We start from the raw sequence: 25721 nt of genomic DNA on the forward strand, positions 1-25721 counted from the left end.
TGACGTGGCATAATGTGATTGATTATGAAGGATGATGAATGTTGGATTGACTTTGTTTAGAGAGAGAGAGTAAGTGATGTACAAGTACAAGAGGTTAGAGATGAAGAATGGATTCATTCATCTTTGGAATATTATCAAAAAGGGGAAGTAAGGTAAGGGAGAGTGGGGAAGGTTGAGATACTGCCATGATCATCATAATGCACCCCACTTTGCCTTGTCACGCCTATAATTTTTGAAGATGTGTAGTGGGTGTAAAAGTGCTCTTGTTTGAGGTTATATTCAACTTTCTTTCATCTTTCTTTCCCCCTTCTTCTACCCCTTTTCACTCTCCTATTTTATCTTCTTTCTTGTCTTTATGTTTTGTTTGTAGATTATTAAAGAACAAAATCACACTTCTTTCCAACATTTTTTCTACATCTGTCTATATTTAATATTTGTCATTTCTCTTTACTTTGTTACATAGGAGTTCAACTATAAAAAAGAGTAATAAAGTTTTAAGTTGTTATATCACCTTTTATATTTTATTGTAATGACTTTTTTTGTCTTCATTTATAAAATCATTTCAAATCTTCATATTTCAAATTCATCAACAATTTTTATTATTTTTAGAATTTTGAAATTAATTCACTTGCATATGCTTTAGCTTTATGTAGATCTAACAAGTAAAACAGATCGGTGCTATGCTGGTTTCATTTTCTATATAACACTTCAAGTCCACATGACCATAATTGCATGCTATATAAAAGGCAAATAGATAACAAAAGTAGGAGACAAGTAGAGCAACCACAATAATATGTTATAAATTCTTAGTTTTCCTTTTATAATCTAAGAGATCTTCCAAAAAAGTTTCATAATTAGTATACTCCATTGGTATAATACAAGTTTCGAGTTACTCACCCAAACCCTCAAAGGCATAAATACAATTCATTAAACATTGCATTTTACAAACTACCATTTTTTTTAACAGACTAAATTTAAAAATAATTACGGATAAGTGCAAACATAATAGTTGAAAACTTATTCAAGTGTCTAATTAATTATTTAATTTTAAGTCAAAATTAATTTTAACATTGTAAAATACCTTCCAATGTAAAATATGCGATTCAAATTAATTTAAATAAGTGTCTTAATAGTGTTAATTTAAGGGTTTAAATTAATTTTATCAAAATATAAAATAAATAGATACTAAATTATTCATTTAAGATATTTACTTAAATAAAACTAAATTGTATATGAAAAAAAAATATTATATTACCATAAATCAAGTGAAGTTTTACCTTTCAACTGTTCTCCCTTCTCCATCTTTTCATTTATATTTTATCTCACGTGTCTCTTTTACCTTTTTAGTTTTAACTTCCATGTATTCTCATTTTCATGATCCATCCTTATCCTTTTTTCTCTGTACAGTTTTTTTCAGTACACCACTCTTAAAATTAATTAATTTGGTATTTATTTAAATGATAAAATATTTCTTATTTTTAATATTTAAATTTCAATATAATCTCTACTAATTTCAGTTTTTGGGGTGTGATTTCATTTCATTTTTTATTTTATAATTTTTATGGTTAATTATTGTATATAATTAATAGATATTTATATTAATACTAATTAACAAATAGTATAGAATCATACATTAAATAGATAGCCAAAATTTTATTGATAATATAAATGCAGTGTAATATTGGTTTTAGTATCACATTTTAAAACCGATTTAATGATAAATTTTAAAATAATAACAATTAAATATATCTTATAACTAATATTTTCTTGTTATATAGATACATGATAATGTTCAATTTTTATTTATTTATTTGTTTAGATATCAAAGTATATACCAATTGAATTTAATTGAAATGTACTGATAATATAAATATTTTTTACAAGGTTATCCAATATAAAATTATCACATCAATAGTAATCTTGGACTTTTGTAGTAATTTAAGTCAGATAATGGTATAAAATTTTTACACTAACAGTGTACTAAAAAAAATGTCAATAAATGATATACATATAAAAAAATGTTAGAATTACAATACATTTTAAACACGTGTTTATTGATTCAATTTTTCAAAAATATTTTTTGTAAAAAAACACTAAATCTATGACTACTGTAACAAGATGAAGAATATTGTTGGTAAAATACTTACAATTTATAAACTGAAAAAGAAAATGCTTAAGCTTATGAGGTTGATCTGTGCAGTAGTCAAAATTTATAGTGATTATACACTAATTTCTTTTCTAAATTTCTAACACTTGACAAACTGTATTGATTTGATTCTTCTTTTTGAGCAAATTATTGGTTTGATTAAGTTTCTAGTCCATGTCTCATTTCGGTCCAAGTCAAGGAAAAGCCCAAGTTTTTGATTCAAAAAGGAAGAACCTGACTTTCCTCTAAATCGCATGTTACTGAATCATAATTTTCAAAATGCCTATTAAAATTTGAAATTACGAGTTAGTTTATTTTAAAAAAATATAAAAATATCATTTTAATTCCAAAGTTCCCAAGAGAATAGCTATTTTAATCTTTGAAATTATAATAATAAAAATTAGAATATTTTGCGTCATCAACCCAATTTAATTAAAATAGGGTACAAAGTAGCTCTAAAATTTTGAGTTTTTATTTATATGATTTAGGTATATATAGTTTTAAGACTTAATATTTCAATGCATTAGATTCACCTACTCCTTTTTCATTATAATTTAAGTAAAAATTGATCATATTAAAATTTTGAATGAGACAAGGGTCAAAGTAAACACAATTCCAACCTATTTTATTAACATCTTTAGTTAAATTATTGACATATGAGACTGTAGACAAATCTATCATAGGTTTACAGGGTATTTAATTAATTTGAGAACTGTGTTCATTTTGTATTCATTCTAACTCAGCTAGCATAAGTCTCTCATCAACTTTGGAAGAAGTTGGATCAAATAATATGAATTGATAGGCATAATTAAAGTAAAAAATTACCCACAACATAATTTAAACTTAGAATATTACTTAAAAGGACTTAAACATATATTACTTAAATAATCACGTGATAGGACTTTTTTTAAAAATATTCTATAAAAATCTTTCTCAATTTATATAATAATATGATATCATATTTTTTTATAAACTTAATTTTCTGTTATTATAAAAACCAAGGAATGAAAATATAATAAAAATAGAAAAAGTATGATATAATTTCATTAAATTTTAAATAATGTGAATATAATTTGCAATTTTTAGATTGAGCAAATTCAAGGTCTTGAATTCGGCCAAAAAGAATATATGAAAACGTTTTAAATAAGAGTTTTGCTATTTACTAAAACCAACCTCAGTACAAACTTGCACAAATACACATGGATAGATTATACTGATCATGTATAAGTTAAACAAGAGAAAAAGTAAATTTTACTTGACAGAAATTACGGATAAAAATTGTGAGTAACTGTTCGTACAATTTTTGTATTTTTTTTACTAAACTGTATTTTTGTTGAAACAAATATAAAAACTATTATTAGTAGTTTTTACTCTAAATTTTCTGAAAAACATAAATTTAACAAATCTTCTGAGAATATAAATTAAGAAAAAAATAGTTATATATATATATATATTATATAAGTTTTATTAAAAATAATGAATTTCTAATCACCTGTCTTTATTTGTTGAAAAGATTAATTTTTATTAGTTGACTGAAAAATATACTGTCACTGAATCCTTTCTGGTCTTAGATAATGAATAAAGAATTGATTTTGTAAAGTTTCTTGGAAGATGGGGTTGGTTTTGTTTGTGCAGAGAGGAATGGAGGGTGGGGTAGTCATGCAAATATGCAAAACACACACGCACTCACACAATCACACACGGGAATAGAATAAATTCTGAAATCCTCTTCCCCTGTCCCTCTCATTCCAAATCTCTTTTTGTGAACTTGTGGTTGGACTCTTCCTTTTGCATAAGGGTTTCTCTCGATGCTCCTCTGTTCTCTGCACCCAACGAAAAGTACAATTCTTTTTTCCTTTTGGGGAACCCCATTACACGTTTCTGCCTGTTAAATGCCAATTTTATATGTCTCTGTCTTTTACTTCTTGGTGGGGTTGCTTTAGGGTTCTGGTTTTCTCAACCTTCTGAATTCAATTCCATCATATTCTTCTTTGCTTCTTTTTTCCACAATTGGACAAGAACCCTTTTGTTCATGCCATTGGCATATGACAATTGCCACTTCATTTTTGTCTCTAGGGTTTGCACATGATCCTCAAAATCTGTGTTCCACAATGCTGAGGAGCATCTGACACTGTAGCTTGAGTTGGTGCTTTCAGTTTCAGGTTTTGTTTCCAAGTGCACAGTCTCTCTTTGAAACATGGGTTGTGTACATGGCAAGTATTGCTGTGGCAACTCTTCTTCATCAGAGGATGGCTCCAGGGATTACCGAGAAATTGGCTACTTTCATGGCCACAGGAAGAACGTACTCGCTCAGAAATCATTGAAGCATGCTTCTGTTCCTTCTCGCAACTTCATTTTGGAGTACACTTTTCTCACTCAGAGGGGATTCTACCCTGACTCACCTGATAAAGAAAACCAAGATAGTCTCTGCATTAGTACACAAATCCAAGGTAATCCCAATGTCCATTTCTTTGGTGTCTATGACGGGCATGGCCAATTTGGTAGTCAGTGTTCCAACTTCGTCAAGGATAGGTTGGTAGATAAGTTGTCAAATGATCCCGCATTGTTGGAGGACCCTGTTCAAGCTTACACTTCTGCATTCTTGACAACGAATCATGAGTTGCATACTAGTGAGATTGATGATTCTATGAGTGGCACCACCGCAATCACCGCTCTTGTTATTGATGACACCCTTTATGTTGCTAATGTTGGTGATTCTAGAGCTGTGCTGGCTGTTAGGGATGGGAATCGCATTATTGCTGAGGACTTGTCCTCTGATCAGACACCATTTAGGAGAGATGAATATGAGAGAGTGAAACTCTGTGGGGCGAGGGTGTTGAGTGTTGATCAAGTGGAAGGGCTCAAGGATCCAGATATCCAGAATTGGGGTGATGAAGAGAGTCGGGGTGGTGATCCTCCCAGATTGTGGGTTCCAAATGGGATGTATCCGGGAACTGCATTTACAAGGAGTATCGGGGATAGTTTTGCGGAGACTATCGGTGTCATTGCTGTTCCTGAGGTGTCAACAGTTCAGCTTACACCTAATCATCTTTTCTTTGTTGTTGCAAGTGATGGCATATTTGAATTCCTGTCAAGCCAGACTGTTGTTGATATGGTATGACATGCAATCAGTTTTCTTCTTTGTTCTTTTTCTTGCTCTTTTAATGTGAGATAATATCTTCACAGGTTGAACAAATTGACTGAATGATTAAATTTTAACTTACTGTAATTATTGTAAAATCTTCTGTAATTATTAACCGAAATAATAATGTTGTCTGTTAATGGTATGCAAATGGCAATTAAAGACTCTGACTTGAAAACCAGGACTAAATTGATGTTATTTTTTGTGTAAGTTATGTTTGTGGCTTATGGCATATTGCCATATTGTTACCGCAAAATATCTGTGAATGTCTTTCTAAAGAAATGCTTTTTAAATATCTTTATCTTAACGGTTGTGGCCCATAGGTTTGTTATTTAGCTTAACTGCGGTTCATTATCCACGTTTATGCAAATATAATTGAAATAAAAAGCATAATAAAAAAAAATCCTTGCCATAAGCCCATAAGTTACTAACCATATGGGTGAGCTGTATTACTTCATCTTCTCACATCTGTTAGTTAGGCCTATCCACTTATCATATGCATTAACTGCCATAATTATGGGAACCTTACTCTGCATGGTTCACAATACAAAACTTAAAATTTTGCACTGCTTGCCTGCCGCTGATCATCCCTAATCTGCTGTATCACAGTAGAGTAGTAGATTAAGATTTCAATGTTTACTCTCCCCAGTTGCAATACTGTAGGTAAAATAGTAACTTTGGTCGGAGTCCCCTTCTTATCTTGAAAAATCTGTGATTTATTTTATGGTGTAGGCAGCAAGTTATACAGATCCCCGTGATGCATGTGCTGCTATTGCTGAAGAGTCATATAAACTATGGTTGGAACTTGAGAACAGAACAGATGATATAACAATTATCATTGTTCAGATCAAAGGTCTCTCTAATGTATGGGTTCTTTATATTCCTTCAGTTTCATTGCTTTTAATTCAAGCTTGTTTAAAGATTTTAAATTTGTTATATTATATAATCAATCTTATCCCATGAAAATAACAACAAAGTCTTAAAACATTTGGTGGGTCAGTATTTCATTGATTAATTGATACCATAGACTTAATGAAAATCCCCCATTTGGGGGGGTAGAACCATGTAAACTATCAATCTTCTTATAACAATAACATGTAAAATCAAAATTTCGCTGCTGATGGTTCAATAAATAGATTTACCGTCATTGAATAACTTGTTTATCTAATCATTAATCTGACATTGCAGTCAGGTACATCTGGAGTTGAATCAGATGAGGTCAGCATTGGTACAGTAATGGAGTCTAGGACAGGAACTCCAGAGACAGTTCCCACTGGATCTAATTTTTATCAGTCTGCAACGACCAGTCGCTCTGATTTGCAATCCTGTCAGCATGTAGCTTCAATGAGGACCCCAGCCGTAGTGGTTCACTCTCCAGCATGTCCTAGACCAATTGAATCTGTATGATCTCAATCTCAAGAACATTGTTGATTTGTCTCATATTAATCATTTGGTTGCGATCTACATAATTACTTCTTTTCTCCCTTTTTGCTTTATAGTGATTGAAGAGAGGGGCTTTACTGAAGCTTTACCAAGTCTCTTACCATTTCTCCTAAGTGGTACATTTCCACGTTCCAACTTTCCAAGCATTTTGCATTACTATCATACATTTACTGGTCACACTATCTTTTAGGCTGCTCAAGGTTGCCAATTTGAGGTGCATTGTCTTGGCATCAAAAGGAATTTGTTCAGAATTTAGAAATCACAGTTGTTAAAAATTAAGCTACATGTTTAACCATCAGAAACACCTTAGGAGAACACTTGAGCTCGCCTTCTTGTGACGCCATTGCATATCCACTCTTAATGGATTTGAAATTTGGAAAGGAATCAATAACGGACTTGAAATGAAAGGAAGTTATGCAAGGAGATTGGGTTGTGAGTGGTGACTACCGTTTGCATTGAATCGTGGTAGAAACTCATAAGACGGTCACTGGCCAGTTTGGAGGGCAGAGCAGATACTACTTGGCCTTTAAATGCATTGCTCTCATAGATGCTGAATCCAACGTATATATCACGAGCATAACTGATTATTTTATGGCATTTCAAGATTAATTTCATGTCCTTACCATAAATTCAAGACTGAATCGTGGGATAAGACAATAGAGACTATATCAACCACTTAGTTGGGGTTTGTTAAATGTGAGTAAAAAAATAATTCCTTTTCTCTTAATCCTGAAAGGTTATTCAATAGATGGTGGTGGTTAGATATTGATGTGTATAATGTGGTTTCGAGAATTTATTAACCTATTCCAAATGACTAAAATCACACAATCACTAGGTACTCGCAAGACCTCTATCATTATCGATTTCTAACATATGTTATTGTGATCAATTCTCACTACCTCTAAATTTTAATAAACAGACTTAAAAAAAATATATATTGAAGTTTATAAATGACAAATGATAGTTTTCAAGTAATCAAATTGATGCAAGAAAATTTTTCCTGTGGTGCTGCTCTATTTATTACTCCAAATTCTGGGTGTGTTGCATGGGCTGTTGCTAAAAGTTAAACATATAATGGTCATTAATGGATATCTTGACACAGAGATATATTGATAAAAGTCAAGAGGTAAAATAACATTATTCGGTATTAAGGTAATATAAATATATACTTTTTGATAAATTAAACTAATGTTACGGGGGTGATAATTAACTTTGATTGAAAAAATGATAATCTAACATGCATAAGTTTAGAACTTAGAAAATTATAATTTAAAACGACATTGTAATCTTAATTAAAAAAATTGATGAGAAGAGAAATAATAAATATAAAAAATACAGAGATTAATTAAACGAGTATTTTCCTTAAGAAATGAGTCAGAATTAGACCTGAAATGTTTTCTTTGATATGGTTTTGAAAACCTACCCATATAATATTGATTGTGAAGATTTGAGAAATTATTCATATAAGATTATTTTAGATTACATTTTAGTTAATAACTTGATCTAGGGGAATATAAAAACTAAAAAATAAAAAAAGATTGTATTTCAAAAGATTTCATGAGTTTGAGTAAAACTCGAGTTTGAAATATTTTTTTATTTGATTATGACAATTAAAAAAAAAATTCATATAAGGTTGTTTTAGATTATATGAAAGTATAAAAAATTGCATCTTACTTTCAATTGTTGAAAGTGAAAAATCTGATGAAATATGTCGAAAAGAGAAAATAAATTTTAATCTAAAATGTTGATGTAGCTCTTAAAAAAAAATATTTGGTACACGCTTTAACTTTTTAGAATATCAATTTTAAAATATATAATAGAAGGTAGGATAGGCAATGGGTACATGTGAATAGAAATACGTTCAGCCAAAAATTAACATTTATTATTATTTTTTTATTCTTGGGGAAGAGAGAGACGTTCAATGCTTATAGCCTCCAAGCTCTCGGCCTCGGCCTCTGCACACACGAAAAAAGCACATATAAAGGAGAAAAAAAAAAAAAACAGAGACCAAAAAAGTGTGAATTTTCTTTCTGATTCTCCGATTTTCTAAGATCGATCGTACCTTTGATTGTTGGAAAAAATTGCTCCAATCGGGTACGTATCGATCGTCTAATACTGATTACAAGTCTCGTATTGGGGATCTTCTGCGTTTCCCTGGCTCCGTTTGCTATTATTATATTCGAAAATGTTTTGTTTTCATTACGTTTGTGATCTGTGGGTGTGTTTTGAGTATTGATATGTATTGCGATTCCTTTGGGTGTTTCCAATTCCATATTTTTTCAATGGGGCATTGCTCCTTTCGCTGAGATTACTGTGTATATGTTTCTGGGTAGTTGATTCAATTTATTCATTGCCTTTTCTCCTTATGTGACCTTTCCGGAACTCTAATATCGCATGTTAGTATACTGAATTCAGAGTTGATTAATTTTCATTGCTTAAATGCATGCTAATGTGCAATGCCATTATAATCCAGAGTTAGTTGTCGCAAATTTTATTCATTTAGGTGAACAATGTTATATACTCTTTTCTGAATATTCCTTATCAATGTTATTCCTCTTGTACATTTTTTCTAACTAGTGGAACTTGATTTAGGAATAAGTAAACTGTGGATGTTTGTAAATAGATGCTGGATAAAAACTTGACAAGTGTGTTCATAAGCTTTATCTTTTCCTCTTCTTTCCTTCCTATTTTGGATTGCAGCTAAAATGATTTCATTGGTTGCCAGTGGTAGCTATCAAATGTCTCCTTCAGTTTCTTGTCAAGAAAAAGGAAGCAGGAACAAGAGAAAATTCAGAGCTGACCCACCTTTAGGGGAGCCAAATAAGATCATTCCTGCACCTCAACTTGAGTGCCTCAGTTATGAATTCTCTGCTGAGAAGTTTGAAATAACCCCAGGTCGTGGGCAGGCCACTTCATGTGACCTGTGTGGTGTTAGCCAAGATCATTCTGATGGACTGAAGCTTGACCTTGGATTGTATAGTCCTGGAAGTTCATCTGATGTCGGGCCTAGTCAATCTAAGGAGGAACCCGAGGCAGATGAATTCAATGATGCTGATTGGAGTGATCTCACAGAAGCCCAGTTGGAGGAACTTGTCCTTAGTAATTTGGACATCATTTTCCGGAGTGCAATTAAAAAAATTGTAGCCTGTGGCTACACTGAGGAAATTGCTACTAGGGCCATCTTAAGATCCGGCATCTGCTATGGATGTAAAGATACTGTGTCTAATATAGTTGATAATTCTTTAGCAGTTCTTAGGAATGACCAAGGGGTTGATTCTTCACGGGAGCACTATTTTGAAGATTTAGTGCAGCTTGAGAAGTATGTCTTGGCTGAATTAGTTTGTGTTCTTCGAGAGGTTAGGCCATTCTTCAGTATTGGGGATGCAATGTGGTGTTTGTTAATTTGTGACATGAATGTGTCACATGCTTGTGCAATGGAATGTGACCCTTTAAGTAGTCTTGGTACTGATAGCACTGCTAATGGCTGTTCATCTAGCCAAGCAGAATCACAATCAAAAGCAGAAATCAAAGTTCCTGAATTGAGTCTTTCAAGTCCTAGTAAATCAATTCCTGCAGGTTCTCATAATTCCCAATCAAAGAAACCCTTTGTGGCAGGAATTCATGGGGTGAACAACTTAAAGGATTCTCAAATTATTGGTGGACCCTCAGAGATTGTGGGTGCCAGTTCTAGATCTGATTGCATTGATAAAGCATTCAACACTGCTGGGACATCTCAATCTCCCCTGATGGAAGAAAAATGTGGAAGCATTAGAAAGGTTCATTCTTCCAGTAGCACCAAGAGGGACTACTTTCTTCGACAGAAGTCATTCCATGTGGAAAAAAATTATCGTACTTATGGATCTAAAGGGTCTTCAAGAGGAGGAAAGCTGAATGGTTTGAGTGGTTTAATCTTGGATAAAAAACTTAAATCTGTGTCAGAAACTTCTACCATAAACTTAAAGAGTGCATCCTTACAGATAAGTAAGGCAATGGGTGTTAATGTGACTCAAGACAATATTAATGTTAATTTCTCATCTAGTGCTGGAACTTCTACCACCACTACATTCAGCCTGGATTCTTCTGATACCATTTCTAGGTCAACCAATACTTCATATACAGCAAATACTATACCTAAATTCAATAGCCCGGCTTCATTATCAGCTACCAATACAGATCTTTCTCTCTCATTGTCTTCAAAAATCAAGCCTTCTACAGAACCTGTCTGTTGCAATAATGAGGCACCTAATAGTCGTTATATGGGGATACCATATGACAAGTCTCTGGAGCAGTGGATACCCCAGGATGGAAAGGATGAGATGATTTTGAAACTGGTTCCGAAGATCCGGGAGCTGCGAAATCAACTTCAAGAGTGGACAGAATGGGCCAATCAGAAGGTTATGCAGGCTGCTCGTCGGCTGAGTAAGGACAAGGCTGAGCTTCAGACACTAAGGCAAGAGAAAGAGGAAGTTGAACGACTTAAGAAAGAGAAGCAATCTCTGGAGGAAAATACCATGAAGAAGCTTTCTGAGATGGAAAATGCCTTATGTAAAGCTAGTGGGCAGGTAGACCGAGCTAATGCTGCTGTCCGGAAGCTTGAGGTGGAGAAGGCTGCACTGAGGAAAGAGATGGAGGCTGCTAAGCTACGTGCTACAGAAACTGCTGCAAGCTGTCAAGAGGTCTCAAGGAGAGAAAAGAAAACACAAATGAAGTTTCAGTCATGGGAAAAGCAGAAATCGTTGTTTCAGGAAGAGCTAATAATTGAAAAAAGAAAATTGGCACAGCTGCTGCAAGAATTAGAACAAACTAGAATGCAACAGGAGCAAGTTGAGGTATGCTCTTTTAAGCTTATTCCAACTTCTTTCTCATGTTTCTTCATATCTTGTAAACATCCACCCAATATCTATACAATATAACACAGGTAGTTTGGTCTCATGCTGTATTTTTAACAAATAGGAAGTCATGATTAGCGAGTAGTTATATGAAGTTTCAAAGCTCTTCCACTCTCATTTTATTTCATCAACAAATAAATCTATTTTTCAAGTTGGCATGGATCAATGCTGTTGTGTTTTGTCAAAAACCGATTCTTTGGAAAGACCATTTGGATCTCGATTCTTTTTAATGGCTTGATTTGAAGAGTTTTTCTGGGCTAACTTGTTGTATCACTATTTTGTCAACAGACAGAGGGACTTTACATGGACTCTAGTAATCCTTTTTTTTTTTTTTTTTTTTTCCCCTACACCTGTTTATTTTTTCTTTGAAGGTTCTATCCATCTTGGTAGTTGCATGTCTTGTCCTTAAACACTTGACATCACAAGAACAAACCTATGAATATAATTGTAGTGAACTGAAACATGGTAGTAACAGTTTGGTACACAGCATACGTGCACCACTTGGGTGATCCCACAAATGCAACCATTCTTGTATCTACATAGGTGCTAAATGAGATTTGTTACTGGGTCTGTTCTCATTGTAAAGGGAAAATATCACAGGCTAGATGGCAGCAGGAAGCAAAGACGAAAGAAGAACTTTTCCTACAGGCCAGTTCTATAAAAAAAGAAAGAGAAGAAATTGAGGAATCAGGAAAATCCAAGGAGGATATGATCAAATTAAAAGCAGAGAGGAATTTGCAAAGATACAGAGATGATATCCATAAACTTGAAAAAGAAATTGCCCAACTGAGACTGAAGACTGACTCTTCAAAAATTGCTGCACTGAGGATGGGCATTGATGGAAGCTATGCCAGTGGATGTGCAGACTTGAAAAGTGGCACTGCTCTGAAGGAACCCCGAACTTCTTTTATCTCAGAACTAGTCATTGATTGCTCAGTGAGAGGAGGTGTGAAACGGGAACACGAATGTGTGATGTGCCTTTCGGAGGAGATGTCTGTTGTGTTCCTTCCATGTGCTCATCTGGTTGTTTGCACAACATGCAATGAGCTACATCAGAAACAAGGCATGCAAGATTGTCCTTCTTGCAGGAGCCCCATCCAGCAGCGTATTGCTGTACGCTTTCCACATACTTGATTTATTTACTTGAGTGCGTTTTCAATAATAATGTTCATGGGACTCATGCAATGAATAATGCGTTTATGTCATGCATCTCAGGAGCTGAGGTACATTCACTTTCAATGCCAAGTTTGATTCTTAATAGGTGCTGTCTTTTTCTTCTGTGTTTTGATGTTTTTTTAATTTGTATTTTGTTAAAGAAGGTGCCTTGTCTTCCTCAGCTTGTTTGATAGCATAATGGCCAGCTCCTTATGATACCCTCTTCGGCCACGACAAGTATTTTCTTAACTCAAAAAGGTTTAAAACAACGTAACTCTATTTTGAAGTAATATAATTATGAGGGCTATGAACAGTTGAATGTAAACAGAATGGAAATATCAGTTCTTATTGTTGGAGGATAGGAACAACTGAAGAGGGCACGAACATAATTAGAAGATACTGATGCATACTAGTTACGTATTTGGTTGTTTCTCAAGTTGGTTTTTATTCCTTTCTAGTATCCTCTTTTACTATCAGACTACTCGTGTGGAAGCCGAATACGCAACTTCTAATCATCAACATCAATCTATATGAACACGATAAAGAAACACTAGTGACCAACCAAATGTGCCATCCATTATTTTTGTCCGACTGGTCTTTATGATTCAAGCAACAATGATAAAATGTGGAGCTCAAAATCATCATGGGTTATGCATAGGCCATAGCACAGTATTCTTTTCAAGGAGTTGCTAGTGCCCCACCTATCAGGGATTTTGGTTAAGTTTTAATTATTGTGAGTCTGAATAATACTTGTAAAAAAAATAAAGAAAATAAAATGAATAAATCAAACCACTCATATATATTAAAAATAATTTATGTATTTTAATTTTTTTCAAATCTCGTTCATTTTATTTCTCTATAAACATTTGTAAACTCAGTAAAGCTTAACTGTTTTATGCATAAAACTTTGAAAAGAAATGGCTCTATGCTACTTATAAAGGTAAAACAGCAGTTATTTTGTTCAGTTGTTTTGGGTTAAATGCTGCTACTGTTATTTGTTTTTTCGGTGCATTCAAGCATATACATAAGGAAAGAAAATTGACACAATCGTAAATAAAAACGCATAATATTATGAGAGAATTAAGAAAAATGGAAGATAAGATTCCAAAATGATGGGTGGTAATAGTTATTATTTGTGTCTTCGACCTTAGCCACGTGGTACAATTACTTGGATCCACAGTATATTCCAATTGAGCCGTATGGGTCCCCATAACACTTTTCAGTCATCATCGTGGATAATGTCGACCCAAAAATGAAAGTGAAATCCCGCAATACAAAATATTATTTTTTGAGCTAGTTAAGTCATTTTGATTCTCTTATTTATATTATTATAATGAAAATTGTTCACATAAACTTGCATATTTTAAAATTATGAAGTGGAATCTAGTCTGCTTAAATGATAGTCGATGATATGTAATATATCGATGTTCACGATTATTTTTTATAATAAAAATGTATTTCAAAGAAGCTAGGTTTAATAAATAGCATTTCCGTTTATATGGGATTAAGTTAATGTTTAATGCACTACACAATATTAAAATTAAGAGAAAAATCTACATTTATAACATATTTAGTTTTTGTTTGGAATTAAAAATTATAATTTAAACAAAGCTACTAGAAATAACTTTTTAGTTCAAATCACTAAGATTCTTTTAAAACAAAAAATTTAAGCATAACTTAATCTACTTAAATCAGTGGGGATTGAACATGATAGAAGCCAAATCTCTTTCTAAATAAAAGTACCACAATTCAAATCCTACACGAGAGATACTTGTTGCTTTGGTCGTAACGGTACTCGAGAGATTACTCTCTCAGGGGCATTTGTGAGAAGTATACCTTAGTTAAAGGCTACAAGTTATCATTAAAGGCATTGTATCCAAATTAGATACTCTCTAGAAGATTCCTTTGGCGGAAAATTTTGAAATATTACAAGATAATTATCCAAGCCACATTTTATTCATTATTTTATAGGAAAAAAGGAAATTGCATATTTATATTTAATATAAATTTTTGGGGCATAAATTTGTGTGCCACGTACCCTTATCCTGAAGAGAGAGAAATGGCAAAGTTGGTAATTCAGAAAAGAACAAAGGGTTGCATAATAACAAATAAGGGTACGTGAGTCAAAGTTTAGTTATGAAGACGACTGAGCGCCAAAACCGTAATTTGGTCCACTCATTTCTCATCATACCCAATTCTGATTTGCCAATTAAAACTAAAAAAAAAAACAAGTGAAAAAGTACAGCACCCATATATTTCCATTTCGAGAACTTGCTCTGTATATTAAGCTCTTGTTGTCTTCATATTTTCCATATTCAGGTACGTGAGCTTGATTTCAATTCCCATTGAATATGATTGTATTTATCTAACTAATATTCGATGCAGTTATTGGTTTTATAGAGTAGAGAAGGAAGATAGATGAGAGATGTCTTCCACAGTGAAAGGAATATGGATAAGGACGACAGCAGACGTGTGCAACAATAATAGGGTTTGGAATGGGAATTCAAACAAGAAGCAGTGTGAGAGAGTTGGGGGAAGAAGCACAAGATTGCAGTGGCAGGACTTGGAATTGCGCCTAAGATCGACATGGAAGAAAGCCAAGAGATCATATCATCCTCCAATACGAGGCCAAGCAATCCTTACCCCAGCAACGCCATCCACCACCATAAAGGTACGTGCAATCATTTTTTTTCAAACGTGTATCTAAAAATATGTTAATTTTTTTATTAAAAATATAATATTTAATATTTTCAATGTTTTAAATACTTTTTAAAAAATTTACCATCGTAACGGTTATAATCGATTTGAACAGAATTATTTCTAATTGGAGATGCTTGTAATAAAAAAATTATTTAATTTTATACTACTAATAATAATAATTTATTATATGTGATATTAATTAAAAATTTGATTATTTATTTACACTACAATTTCCTAAACACCCTTATCATGCCTTACAGTTTCCATAAAGTTCCCAAATTTTAACTGTCATGTAACGAGAGTCCTGAGAGTAAGGACGGATGAAAAAACAATTGTAATCAATAGAAAGTGAACAAAATTATATGTATACTAATTAAGGATATTAAATATTTTTAATTATTTTAAAAAATAAGTATCAAATATTTTGGTTTTATTTACTGTAATTTTTTGATATATTTTTTTAAACTAGAATGTGGAAGACACTTCTTATTATTTACCTTTTTACTATTTATAATTTCCTTACCGCAGATATATAGACATGCATAAAATTTAGATACGAACAAGTATCATTTGGAGCATATATTTTCGACTCAATTATGAGAATGTGAATATTAGAAGGAACAACGGTAAATTGAATAAATCATGTAATCTTTTGAATCATAGGAATGAAAAACACTAAACACATCCAAAAATAGTTTGATTTTATATTGAAGGTACGTTTGAGCAGGTAGTTTAACGAAAAACTTATTCAATAATTTTTTTAAGTAAAGGCTTCTTTTATAAAATTAATTATGAAACTTCTTAAAATAAATAAAAAAATTATAGAAATTATAAGTTAATTTCATAAGATTTTTTTTATGTTTTTAAAATCTTAAATTGTTGTTACTCTACAAACCAACAAAGTGATTAGACGTAATTTTTTAGGATAAAACGGTAATATAGCATTGCTTTTTTAAGAATGAAGTTTTCTTTGGTTATAAGTAAGTTAAATTGAATTAAGGAATTTTGACTATCATTTCACCTGATAAATTTCATGTCTACATAAGAATGTGAGGTTACTTCGGAGAGAATTATATAATTTCAGAAACTTTTTCTCCATTTACTAATTACAGTACTGTATTCTATTGCGCTGCTACTTCTTCACAATTATTGATATAGTTGTATCTTTTAAAGTGAATATATTGTATATATAACAAATGACTAGAGTTACTTTATGTAGTTACGAATATTTTATTAAAACATTGTTTTGCAGGAATTTATATTTTAAGTATATTCTTCGCTAACCAATATTAACTACTTCTTCACAAAACTATAATAATAATAAAAAAAAAGTGTCATTTACCATTCGCTTCTGCACAAAAATATTAAAGAATAATTTGTTTCTATTCGGGACATGGCAAAACTTGGTCATCAGATTTTCGTGAAAGCGTTGATGATGTTGACAAGACCCCGATAGGAGACCCAAGCTTGCTTCTGGACCTCAAAATTTAATGTGAGGCCTAGAAATTATACTTTTCCTGAAGCCCAAAGATTAATAGTGCTTAGGTTGCTCCGTATCAACAAAGAATAGTAAATTGGACCAACATAAAAAAGTTGACCAAGAAAAATGTTATTTCAAAAAGAAAGTTTTTTGGTTGTTTAACATTCGTTTTCAAATAGAAAGTAAATAATAATATTTTCAAAAATGATTTATTATACATAAATCTGATAAATTATTTAGTGTATCGACTTGCTCTAAGCCTTTTTTCCACTTTTCTTTCGGCTTCATCCCAAAAGAGTGTGTTGTAGCTGGAATTCCTCTCACCCCCTTCTTAGGAAACCTTTAGTTCTCACATTCTTTAATGCCTTAAATTAGCTCTAAATTAACACATCCCTTGCTAGCAAATCAGATAGCTCTAAGTTGAAAGTTTTAAATGAGGATATATCACAATTTTAAAAGTCAAACTGACCATTCTTTTAAACTTTTCACAAATTACTGGTAAAGTAACAAAGATAAAGAGTTGTAAACTTGTAAGGTTGGTGTGCAACTATGATCTGACAAAAGCTTTTTTCACTGTAACATTTCTTTGCCTTTGTTTAAACAGCGGGTATTCACTTTTGGCAAAGGTGTAAGTCAAGGAAACAAAGCCATGAAGTCCTTGGTAAGCATTCTTTATCTTTTCACAATCTCTGTTTAGTCTTTGCGCATGGTAAGACACTTAGACTTATGTTAAGCAAAATAAGATTGTATTATATTCATGTAAAGGATACTCATTTGCCTATGAATTGATGAACAATTGGACGTGTATTAATTGCAGTTGGGAGGAAAGGGGGCCAACCTGGCAGAAATGGCCACCATTGGGTTATCTGTGCCTCCTGGACTCACTATATCAACAGAAGCATGCCAAGAGTATCAACAAATTGGAAAGAAGCTACCAGATGGCTTATGGGAGGAGATACTTGAAGGCTTGCATTTTGTGGAGAATGAAATGGGAGCCATTCTTGGGAATCCAGCACAACCTCTCCTTCTCTCCGTGCGCTCGGGTGCTGCAGTATGAGACTTTAATATTTGGTTTTGGTTTTTCTATATGTCCTTCTTAAGTGCATATATAAAATGCCTAGGATAACTTTTGGAATTTGGTGCCAACTTTAGTAAGGCATATGCCTACAAAAAAATGGTAATAAGGCAAATATAGGAAGAACAGGAATGCAAGTGTTGAGTGAGAAAATTTTCTGTATATACAGAGAAGTCGCATGGTACATTGTTTGTTTATTATTACATTGCCATTAGTTTCTAATGATGGAAAAATCATGCAAGAAAGTGACCTTCTATTGCAGCATTGACTCAATTCAATTCAATCGATGATTTCAACCCAAGGTTCTTAGCTGCAAAGATCTTTCTCCTCTAAGTATTTAGTAATTGTTTGTTTTTAATCTCCAGTCATAGTAAGATAGTTGGAACTTCGTTATTGAAACATTAAACTCTATTTATAGGTGTACTTTGCTTTGATTTAAAATTGAATCCTTTTATGGTGTATATAATATGTTTATATCATAAACTTACTTTGTTTCCCTTACATTTACAAGATTTCCATGCCTGGAATGATGGACACAGTTCTCAACCTAGGATTGAATGATGAAGTGGTTGCTGGGTTGGCTGAAAAAAGTGGAGAGCGATTTGCTTATGATTCTTATAGACGTTTCTTAGACATGTTTGGAGATGTTGTAAGTGGTTCTTTTCCACCCTATGCATCAAAATGCTTTCTGTTTGCTTACTTTAGCAGGCTGTCAACATTTGTTTAGCAATTAAAACTAACCAAATTGAAAGCGAGAAACCCTTAATCAACGGAATCTGTTTGTATCTTTCTCTCAAGCAAAAAAAAAAAAAATTGTTGTGTTCCATGGCTTTTGTTCTAACTGTTCTTTTATGTTATATTGAGGTAATGGACATATCACACTCATTATTTGCGGAGAAGTTAGAAAATCTAAAGAATACAAAAGGTGTTAAACTTGACACTGATCTAACAGCCGATGATCTCAAAGATCTAGTTGAGCAGTACAAAAACGTCTACCTTGAAGCGAAGGGAGAGAAGTTTCCCTCAGGTGCTAAATGCAACATCACCAACTTCACGTTTTGTTGTTATGCATTCTCATTGTCCTCATGCCCACTCTCTTTGTCAAGTTGTTTATAAGAAAAAATATATTTATGAATCTTCCTTATTCATATACCAATTGCAGATCCAAAGAAGCAGTTAGAACTAGCTGTTAAAGCCGTTTTTAATTCTTGGGATAGCCCAAGGGCTATTAAGTATCGGAACATTAATCAAATAACTGGGTTGAAGGGAACTGCTGTAAACATTCAATCCATGGTGTTTGGCAACATGGGAAATACTTCCGGAACTGGCGTTCTTTTCACTAGAAATCCAAGCACTGGGGAAAAGAAACTCTACGGGGAATTTCTAATAAATGCTCAGGTTACATGTGATATACTAGTTGTTAATAATCTTCCATGTCACTATCATCTCTATTAGTCTGTGGAAGTTATCACTTATTTCTGATGTTGATATCAGTTTCTCCATAAAAAAATCTGAACTCGTTTTTATTAGGGAGAGGATGTAGTTGCTGGAATCAGGACACCGGAAGATTTGGAGGTCATGAAAACTTGCATGCCAGAAGCTTATAAGGAACTTGAGGAGAATTGTGAAATTCTAGAGAAACATTACAAAGATATGATGGTAAAATTTCAATAATCATATTTACTTTTTCTGCCCTTATAATTATACTATTTGTAAAGATAAACCGGCAGAAAAAGATTCTGAATTTGTTGTGATCATATGTAGGATATAGAGTTCACTGTCCAAGAAAATAGGTTGTGGATGTTGCAATGTCGAAGTGGAAAACGTACTGGTAAAGGTGCAGTTAAAATAGCTGTAGATATGGTTAATGAGGGGCTTGTTGATATTCGTTCCGCAATCAAGATGGTAGAGCCACGGCACCTTGATCAACTTCTCCACCCACAGGTATTTTCTTTGTTGTAAATGTAATTACCATTGTCCATGTATCATGTGCCTTTGACTTCCTTCTATAAATAATGTGTCGATCAAAGCAGATTGAAGCATCCACCAACTTGCCCAATTGTATTTAGAAGGATTAACAAGGCTAACTCGAGAAGAGAATACAAAGGATTAGTGATCATAACCACAAATTATATAGCATTGTTTCACTCGATGATTTTTATTGTATGTTTAATAGACATGTAAATTTGTTTTCATTTATATTTTTTTACTAATCAGATTCAAATTTAAGATGATTAAGAGTCTTGACTGCTCTAAGTTATTTGGTTAGTTTGAGGATCCATCTAACTACAAGGACAAAGTGATTGCCATCGGTTTGCCAGCATCACCAGGAGCTGCAGTAGGGCAGATTGTGTTCAATGCTGATGATGCTGAAGAATGGCATGCACAAGGAAAGAGTGTCATCTTGGTATTCCATTCTTCTCCTTGATAATAATATTTGTTCCCTTTCTTGATATAAGCCTGAATCTACATGTCCAGTTTTAACTGGGAAAATCCAGAGTTGACTTAGGTGAAAATGTGAAATGCTTCTTTACAAAAGTTTGGAATTTTTATGATTAGGATGTGAATATCGTTTTGGGTTAAAAAATTATCCATTAGCAATTATTAAAAGCTAAAGCACTCTTGTTGAAGGTGAGGAGTGAGACAAGTCCAGAGGATGTTGGTGGTATGCATGCAGCTGCTGGAATCTTAACAGCTAGAGGCGGTATGACATCTCATGCTGCTGTTGTAGCTCGTGGATGGGGAAAGTGTTGTGTATCTGGTTGCTCTGATATCCATGTAAATGATGCTGAGAAGGTAAACTTGGATTTTCTATTTTCATACTACTAAAGGCTCTTCATGTTGTAATTGGGTATAAACTTAATTAATAATATGTACTAATGTAGGTGCTTGTAGTCGGGGATAAGGTGATATCAGAAGGAGAATGGCTCTCCCTAAATGGATCCACAGGTGAGGTGATACAGGGAAAGCAACCACTTTCTCCTCCAGCTCTAAGTGATGATATAGAAACTTTCATGTCTTGGGCTGATCAAATAAGGCATCTGAAGGTGCTGTATGTTCTTTATCTACTGCAGAAATTGAGTTGAATAAAAGAAACTTGTTTTCTATAAATTCCCTCATATGTTGTCGTCTATTAGGTTATGGCGAATGCTGACACACCTGAAGATGCAATCACAGCTAGGCAAAATGGTGCCCAAGGGATTGGGCTTTGCAGGACAGAGCATATGGTACAAATAAACATCAACTCTATACTATACCTGAATGAAAAGTGTGAACAGTGCATACATTGTTCTTGTGATAAAAAAATTCATATTTTAATTTCCTTAAAACTGGTTAATTGTAATTTTGTTATAATAACAAGGTTAAAATATACATGTATTTCGTTATGTTTTAGTTCATGATGTTGTGTATATTTTAACCTAATAACAAAGTTCGGCGTTGTTCTCCTTTGAAACAAAGCAATCATGTAGAGCTCAATATAAAAGACATCCTCCTTATAAGCTAAAAATTGAATTGGATTTATTTTAACCTTGAATCCAAAAGTAAGCATATACGTTCCCTACCACCCTTGTGTAGTCATACGCATTAGAATTTACCCTTGTAATGAATTTGGTCATTCTTATTTACTAATCAACACAGAGTAGTTACAAATTATGTTTTTTTTTTTGGCATGTCGTAGTTTTTTGCTTCAGACGAGAGGATAAAGGCAGTGAGGATGATGATAATGGCTGTTACCCCGGAACAGAGGAAAGTTGCGCTTGATCTGTTGCTACCTTATCAAAGATCAGATTTTGAGGGCATCTTTCGTGCAATGGATGGTCTCCCAGTAACAATCCGATTGTTAGATCCTCCACTTCATGAATTTCTTCCAGAGGGTGACCTCGAACATATTGTCAGTGAACTAACTTCTGAAACAGGCATGAAAGAAGAAGAAATCTTCTCTAGGATAGAAAAACTATCAGAAGTGAATCCCATGCTTGGTTTTCGTGGCTGCAGGTTTGTACCCATCTTATGATGCTTGTGTTGTCCCCATCTTATGATGCTTGTGTTGTGTGTGACAAATTACTGTCAATAGGACTGATGATAGCATTGATCCAGAAATTTGAGTCCTCATGTACATTGATTGATTTAAGGTTTGATTATCTATTCCTCATATTTGATAATAATGAAATTCCGTGAACAGGTTGGGAATATCATACCCAGAACTGACTGAGATGCAGGCTCGTGCAATCTTTCAGGCTGCTGTTTCAGTGAGTAATCATGGCATCAAAGTTCTTCCAGAGATAATGGTTCCACTTATCGGTACACCTCAGGCATGGTCCTTTTCCTTACTTATTTCTTCCCTTCTTGTTTGTCCTTCAAAATGCTTCAAATGTATTTAATCACTTATGCATGAAATTTCTGAGGAAAATCTTGGACCATGTTATAATTTGAGATGTTGCCCCTAGGATGTAATTATTACATGGTATAAGCTCCCGAATTTTTTATTATCAGGAATTAAGGCATCAAGTGAGTTTAATAAGGAATGTTGCTGAAAAAGTGTTGTCTGAGATGGGTTCCTCTTTAAGCTATAAGGTTGGAACTATGATTGAAGTTCCAAGAGCTGCTCTAGTTGCAGATGAGGTAAAATTTATACCCTGATGCCTTGATGATTCACTCTAAAATTCTAACGAAATATTTAAGAATGTGATAAAGAAAAACAGTTATAAATTACAAATTTGTAGAGTAACAGTTAAAAGGATCATTTTGTCCTCTTTTGGTTTTTTACACTTTCTAATTTTATAATTCGTTCGCCTAGATTGCAAAGGAAGCAGAGTTCTTTTCATTTGGAACCAATGACCTTACTCAAATGACATTTGGATATAGCAGAGATGACGTTGGAAAATTTCTTCCTATATACCTATCAACAGGGATTCTGCAGTATGATCCATTCGAGGTCGGTTGCCTAATGTTTGTTTGGTCGTTTGTTTATTATACGAAATGTGATTGCTGAATTTGAACTGTTGACAACAATTGCAGGTACTTGACCAAAAAGGTGTGGGTCAACTCATAAAGATTTGCACAGAAAAGGGTCGTGCTTCTAGACCAAACTTAAAGGTGGTAACTTACCATACAAATTTGAACCAACAAAATTTTGTTATCCGTCTTAATTATTCTAATTATATCGAATTAAAACATCTTTTTAATTCTTTATCAGGTTGGAATCTGTGGAGAGCATGGTGGGGAACCTTCTTCTGTTGCATTCTTTGCTAAAATTGGACTTGACTATGTTTCATGTTCTCCTTTTAGGTCATTTTTTCACTTCTACATTAAATAAAAGCAAAAAATTTTGTAATTCCAATTATTGAACTGAAAATGTGAGGACTCTTTTGCAGGGTTCCAATTGCTAGGCTTGCGGCAGCTCAAGTTGCAGTTTAAGAAACAGTTACAATTGTAAATTAATTAATAAAAAATGAATAAAGGAATGCTTTATTAATAACATACTTATAGATAAAGGAAGGTTACTAACATACTTATAGAAGTGAAAGCAAAGAAAAATTAATAAGAAAATCTTTGTAATAAAAAAGAGAAAACATTGTGTACAATTATTCATATCTTGTAATTTGATTGCATCCCGTGTCTTCATGTATTTGGTTATGAGACACTAGTGGTATCATTTGTCAAATAAGACCGATTCTGTAAAATGATTGTACATGTAACTATTCTATCAGTAATAAAAATATCCTTGAAATTTTTTTCTATTGATCATCATCTCTCTCGTAGTATGATAAACTTGACATAAGTAAGTGAAGTGGAAAGCAGTTACGGTTACCAATTACCATATGAATACGAAAGAAAACGGAACTGAAGATAGGGTTGGGTGGGGTGAAATAATTAATTGGGCCGAGTGGGAGTTGGGCCCATAAAGACGCAGTATTTGAATTTGCAGTGAGTCGAGTTGGGGAGCGGCGTTGAGCTGAGATGGGGTTGGAGAGCTACGTGGTGGTGCACAACATAGCGAAGAGGCACAACGTGGGGACGTTGGCTCGAAGTGCGACGGCTTTTGGCGTGACGGAGATAATCCTGGTTGGGCGGAGAGATTTCAACTGTTTCGGAAGCCATGGCTCCTCCTCCCACCTTCAATTTCGACACTTTTACTCGCTGGAAGACGCTCGAAGCTTTCTCAAGGACAAGGACTGTGATATTTGTGGGGTGGAGATCACAAACGATGCTCTCCCTGTTAATCACCATCCTTTCAACAAGACCACTGCATTCCTACTCGGCAACGAGGTATCTCTCTCTCTCTCTCTCTCTCTCTCTCGTGTTTATATGACCAATTTCTCTCTCTACTTTCTGATTTGCCCAAACTCTTACTGGTTAGGGTACGGGCCTTTCTCCTAAGGAATGCGAAATATGTGACTTTTTCGTTTATATCCCTCAATATGGATGCGGCACTGCTTCCTTGAATGTTACTGTGGCTGCTTCCATTGTACTCCATCATTTTGCAGGTATTCTATCTCTCATGGACAACTCCATACATATTTATATTCCTTACTCTTTTCTCATATCATTTGCATTTGTTAATTAACAAATGGAATGGGTGTCTTGTTTTTTTCATTATTTTTTCTTCATTTAAAATTTGCCCCTCTTTGCATCTGATTATATCAAGCCCAGTTCTGGTGCTTCAACAGAAACTATACATGCCTATTTTTCAAGTCACCTTAAGCTTTTCGAACATTATATTCCAACATCTTATGGAATGTTCGTTCCAACTCTAAACATTTGCTTCTGAGCAAGAACCACAGAAGGAGGCAGTTAAATCAATTAAACTAAACTATCTGAACTGCGTCTTATTACTCAATCTTACCATCTAATACTGTAGTTTCTGAAACATTTTCTTTTGCCAGTATGGGCAGGTTTTACAGAGAGGTCTCGAGCTGGGAATAAATTTGTTGTGGCTGAGAGACCTGTAAAACAGGTTAGACGCAATTACTGCACTGAATCGGAAGATTCTATCATTGAAGAGCGTAAAGCTAGAAGAGAAAATGCTGCCAATGGTTTCTTTGACGAGGCTGACAGTGGCAGTTCATCTTCAAACCTCCTTGGCGCATTATTCGTTGATGGTTGACGGCAAATATGTGGTTAATTGATCTCTGGGATCGTAGATAGATGGCATAAATACTTAAGTTGCAACATAGGAGAACCAACATCTTACCTATTTAATGTGGATTGGAGAAAACTCACTATTTGATGGCTGACTTTATGTTTGGCAGCATATAAAAAGAACCATTCACAGGAAAGGTTGCCACTGAGATTAGGTGTGTATATTGTAATTACGGTGAGTTTGCTGCAATTGCCACCAGTTATAGGACAAAAGTTCAATGTTGTTCTTGTAACATGATACTGCCATTTGTATTACTGATGATTGTTAAAGCCCTTAAATGATAAATTTGTCCTCCTTCCGAATAGATATCATGGTTCTCTCACCTTCTCTGCCCTGTTTATTTTTGTGGCAAATTACACACACTTTCTAAGATTTAATAAAATTTCACTTGATACACCCACCCTAAACCCAAACAAAACCAAGCACTAAATCTATTTTCTTCATCCCTCAAACAAATTCCGTTGCTCTTGCTTGCACAGCATTTGTCTCTCTATGGTAAAGCCTGAAAGGGTAGCTTTTAGCTCTGATCTCAGCAAGCATTCCATGA

At 33.7% G+C, this 25721-nt stretch overlaps 4 protein-coding genes across 23 annotated transcripts; all 4 read left to right on the top strand.

Moving 5' to 3' along the window:
- Positions 1 to 12: 12 nt before the first annotated feature.
- On the top strand, positions 13 to 23776 carry LOC113847608 (pyruvate, phosphate dikinase, chloroplastic). Of its 13 annotated transcripts, none has more exons than XM_027476822.1 (21): positions 15017 to 15094; positions 15161 to 15446; positions 17560 to 17616; positions 17773 to 18006; positions 18293 to 18332; positions 18542 to 18679; positions 18895 to 19057; positions 19193 to 19428; positions 19561 to 19689; positions 19795 to 19974; positions 20300 to 20437; positions 20662 to 20826; positions 20916 to 21077; positions 21168 to 21257; positions 21710 to 22026; positions 22214 to 22343; positions 22525 to 22653; positions 22829 to 22966; positions 23050 to 23127; positions 23228 to 23319; positions 23406 to 23768. In XM_027476822.1, the coding sequence occupies exons 6-21, from the start codon at positions 18548 to 18550 to the stop codon at positions 23446 to 23448; spliced, it is 2322 nt and encodes a 773-aa protein (XP_027332623.1). In that variant the 5' UTR covers positions 15017 to 15094; positions 15161 to 15446; positions 17560 to 17616; positions 17773 to 18006; positions 18293 to 18332; positions 18542 to 18547; the 3' UTR covers positions 23449 to 23768. The 13 variants fall into 13 exon arrangements, 12 of the variants coding, with proteins under 12 accessions (XP_027332613.1, XP_027332614.1, XP_027332611.1 ...); XM_027476817.1 differs by lacking the exon at positions 18293 to 18332 and having other exon boundaries at positions 15056 to 15094; positions 21710 to 21870; positions 21928 to 22026; XM_027476819.1 differs by lacking the exon at positions 18293 to 18332 and having other exon boundaries at positions 15056 to 15094; positions 21710 to 21848; positions 21948 to 22026.
- LOC113847612 (probable protein phosphatase 2C 35) lies at positions 3755 to 8246 on the top strand. Of its 6 annotated transcripts, none has more exons than XR_003501785.1 (5): positions 3776 to 5261; positions 6021 to 6152; positions 6477 to 6689; positions 6788 to 6847; positions 6922 to 7401. XR_003501785.1 is itself a non-coding variant. In XM_027476826.1 (4 exons), the coding sequence occupies exons 1-4, from the start codon at positions 4344 to 4346 to the stop codon at positions 6788 to 6790; spliced, it is 1266 nt and encodes a 421-aa protein (XP_027332627.1). In that variant the 5' UTR covers positions 3755 to 4343; the 3' UTR covers positions 6791 to 7454. The 6 variants fall into 6 exon arrangements, 4 of the variants coding, with proteins under 4 accessions (XP_027332627.1, XP_027332628.1, XP_027332626.1 ...); XR_003501786.1 differs by having other exon boundaries at positions 7031 to 7401; XM_027476826.1 differs by having other exon boundaries at positions 3755 to 5261; positions 6788 to 7454.
- Positions 8573 to 13454, top strand: LOC113847610 (putative E3 ubiquitin-protein ligase RF298). Of its 3 annotated transcripts, XR_003501784.1 has the most exons (4): positions 8573 to 8825; positions 9457 to 11560; positions 12221 to 12843; positions 12940 to 13207. XR_003501784.1 is itself a non-coding variant. In XM_027476824.1 (3 exons), the coding sequence occupies exons 2-3, from the start codon at positions 9470 to 9472 to the stop codon at positions 12752 to 12754; spliced, it is 2625 nt and encodes an 874-aa protein (XP_027332625.1). In that variant the 5' UTR covers positions 8644 to 8825; positions 9457 to 9469; the 3' UTR covers positions 12755 to 13454. The 3 variants fall into 3 exon arrangements, 2 of the variants coding, with proteins under 2 accessions (XP_027332625.1, XP_027332624.1); XM_027476824.1 differs by having other exon boundaries at positions 8644 to 8825; positions 12221 to 13454; XM_027476823.1 differs by lacking the exon at positions 12940 to 13207 and having other exon boundaries at positions 8644 to 8825; positions 9432 to 11560; positions 12221 to 12874.
- A 55-nt stretch (positions 23777 to 23831) lies between the features above and the next one.
- Positions 23832 to 25515, top strand: LOC113847613 (putative TrmH family tRNA/rRNA methyltransferase). Its single transcript, XM_027476830.1, has 3 exons — positions 23832 to 24300; positions 24392 to 24518; positions 24918 to 25515. Exons 1-3 carry the CDS (start codon positions 23992 to 23994, stop codon positions 25136 to 25138), a joined length of 657 nt encoding a protein of 218 aa, XP_027332631.1. The 5' UTR covers positions 23832 to 23991; the 3' UTR covers positions 25139 to 25515.
- The last annotated feature ends 206 nt before the right edge of the window (positions 25516 to 25721 follow it).

This window comes from Abrus precatorius, unplaced genomic scaffold, assembly GCF_003935025.1.
Source record: "Abrus precatorius isolate BTA unplaced genomic scaffold, Abrus_2018 Scaffold8, whole genome shotgun sequence".
NCBI lineage: Eukaryota > Viridiplantae > Streptophyta > Magnoliopsida > Fabales > Fabaceae > Abrus > Abrus precatorius.

Excerpts from the sequence above, each read along its gene's own strand:
- LOC113847610 (XM_027476823.1), top strand. The coding sequence starts at position 9,437 with ATGATTTCATTGGTTGCCAGTGGTAGCTATCAAATGTCTCCTTCAGTT. Across the intron at positions 11,561-12,220 it reads TGCAACAGGAGCAAGTTGAG|GCTAGATGGCAGCAGGAAGC; the intron begins GTATGCTCTTTT and ends AAAATATCACAG.
- LOC113847608 (XM_027476812.1), top strand. The coding sequence starts at position 15,201 with ATGTCTTCCACAGTGAAAGGAATATGGATAAGGACGACAGCAGACGTG. Across the intron at positions 19,690-19,794 it reads AACATTACAAAGATATGATG|GATATAGAGTTCACTGTCCA; the intron begins GTAAAATTTCAA and ends GATCATATGTAG. Across the intron at positions 22,654-22,828 it reads CTGCTCTAGTTGCAGATGAG|ATTGCAAAGGAAGCAGAGTT; the intron begins GTAAAATTTATA and ends TCGTTCGCCTAG.
- LOC113847613 (XM_027476830.1), top strand. The coding sequence starts at position 23,992 with ATGGGGTTGGAGAGCTACGTGGTGGTGCACAACATAGCGAAGAGGCAC. Across the intron at positions 24,301-24,391 it reads CATTCCTACTCGGCAACGAG|GGTACGGGCCTTTCTCCTAA; the intron begins GTATCTCTCTCT and ends CTTACTGGTTAG. Across the intron at positions 24,519-24,917 it reads TGTACTCCATCATTTTGCAG|TATGGGCAGGTTTTACAGAG; the intron begins GTATTCTATCTC and ends TTCTTTTGCCAG.
- LOC113847612 (XM_027476825.1), top strand. The coding sequence starts at position 4,344 with ATGGGTTGTGTACATGGCAAGTATTGCTGTGGCAACTCTTCTTCATCA. Across the intron at positions 5,262-6,020 it reads GCCAGACTGTTGTTGATATG|GCAGCAAGTTATACAGATCC; the intron begins GTATGACATGCA and ends TTTATGGTGTAG. Across the intron at positions 6,153-6,476 it reads AGATCAAAGGTCTCTCTAAT|TCAGGTACATCTGGAGTTGA; the intron begins GTATGGGTTCTT and ends CTGACATTGCAG.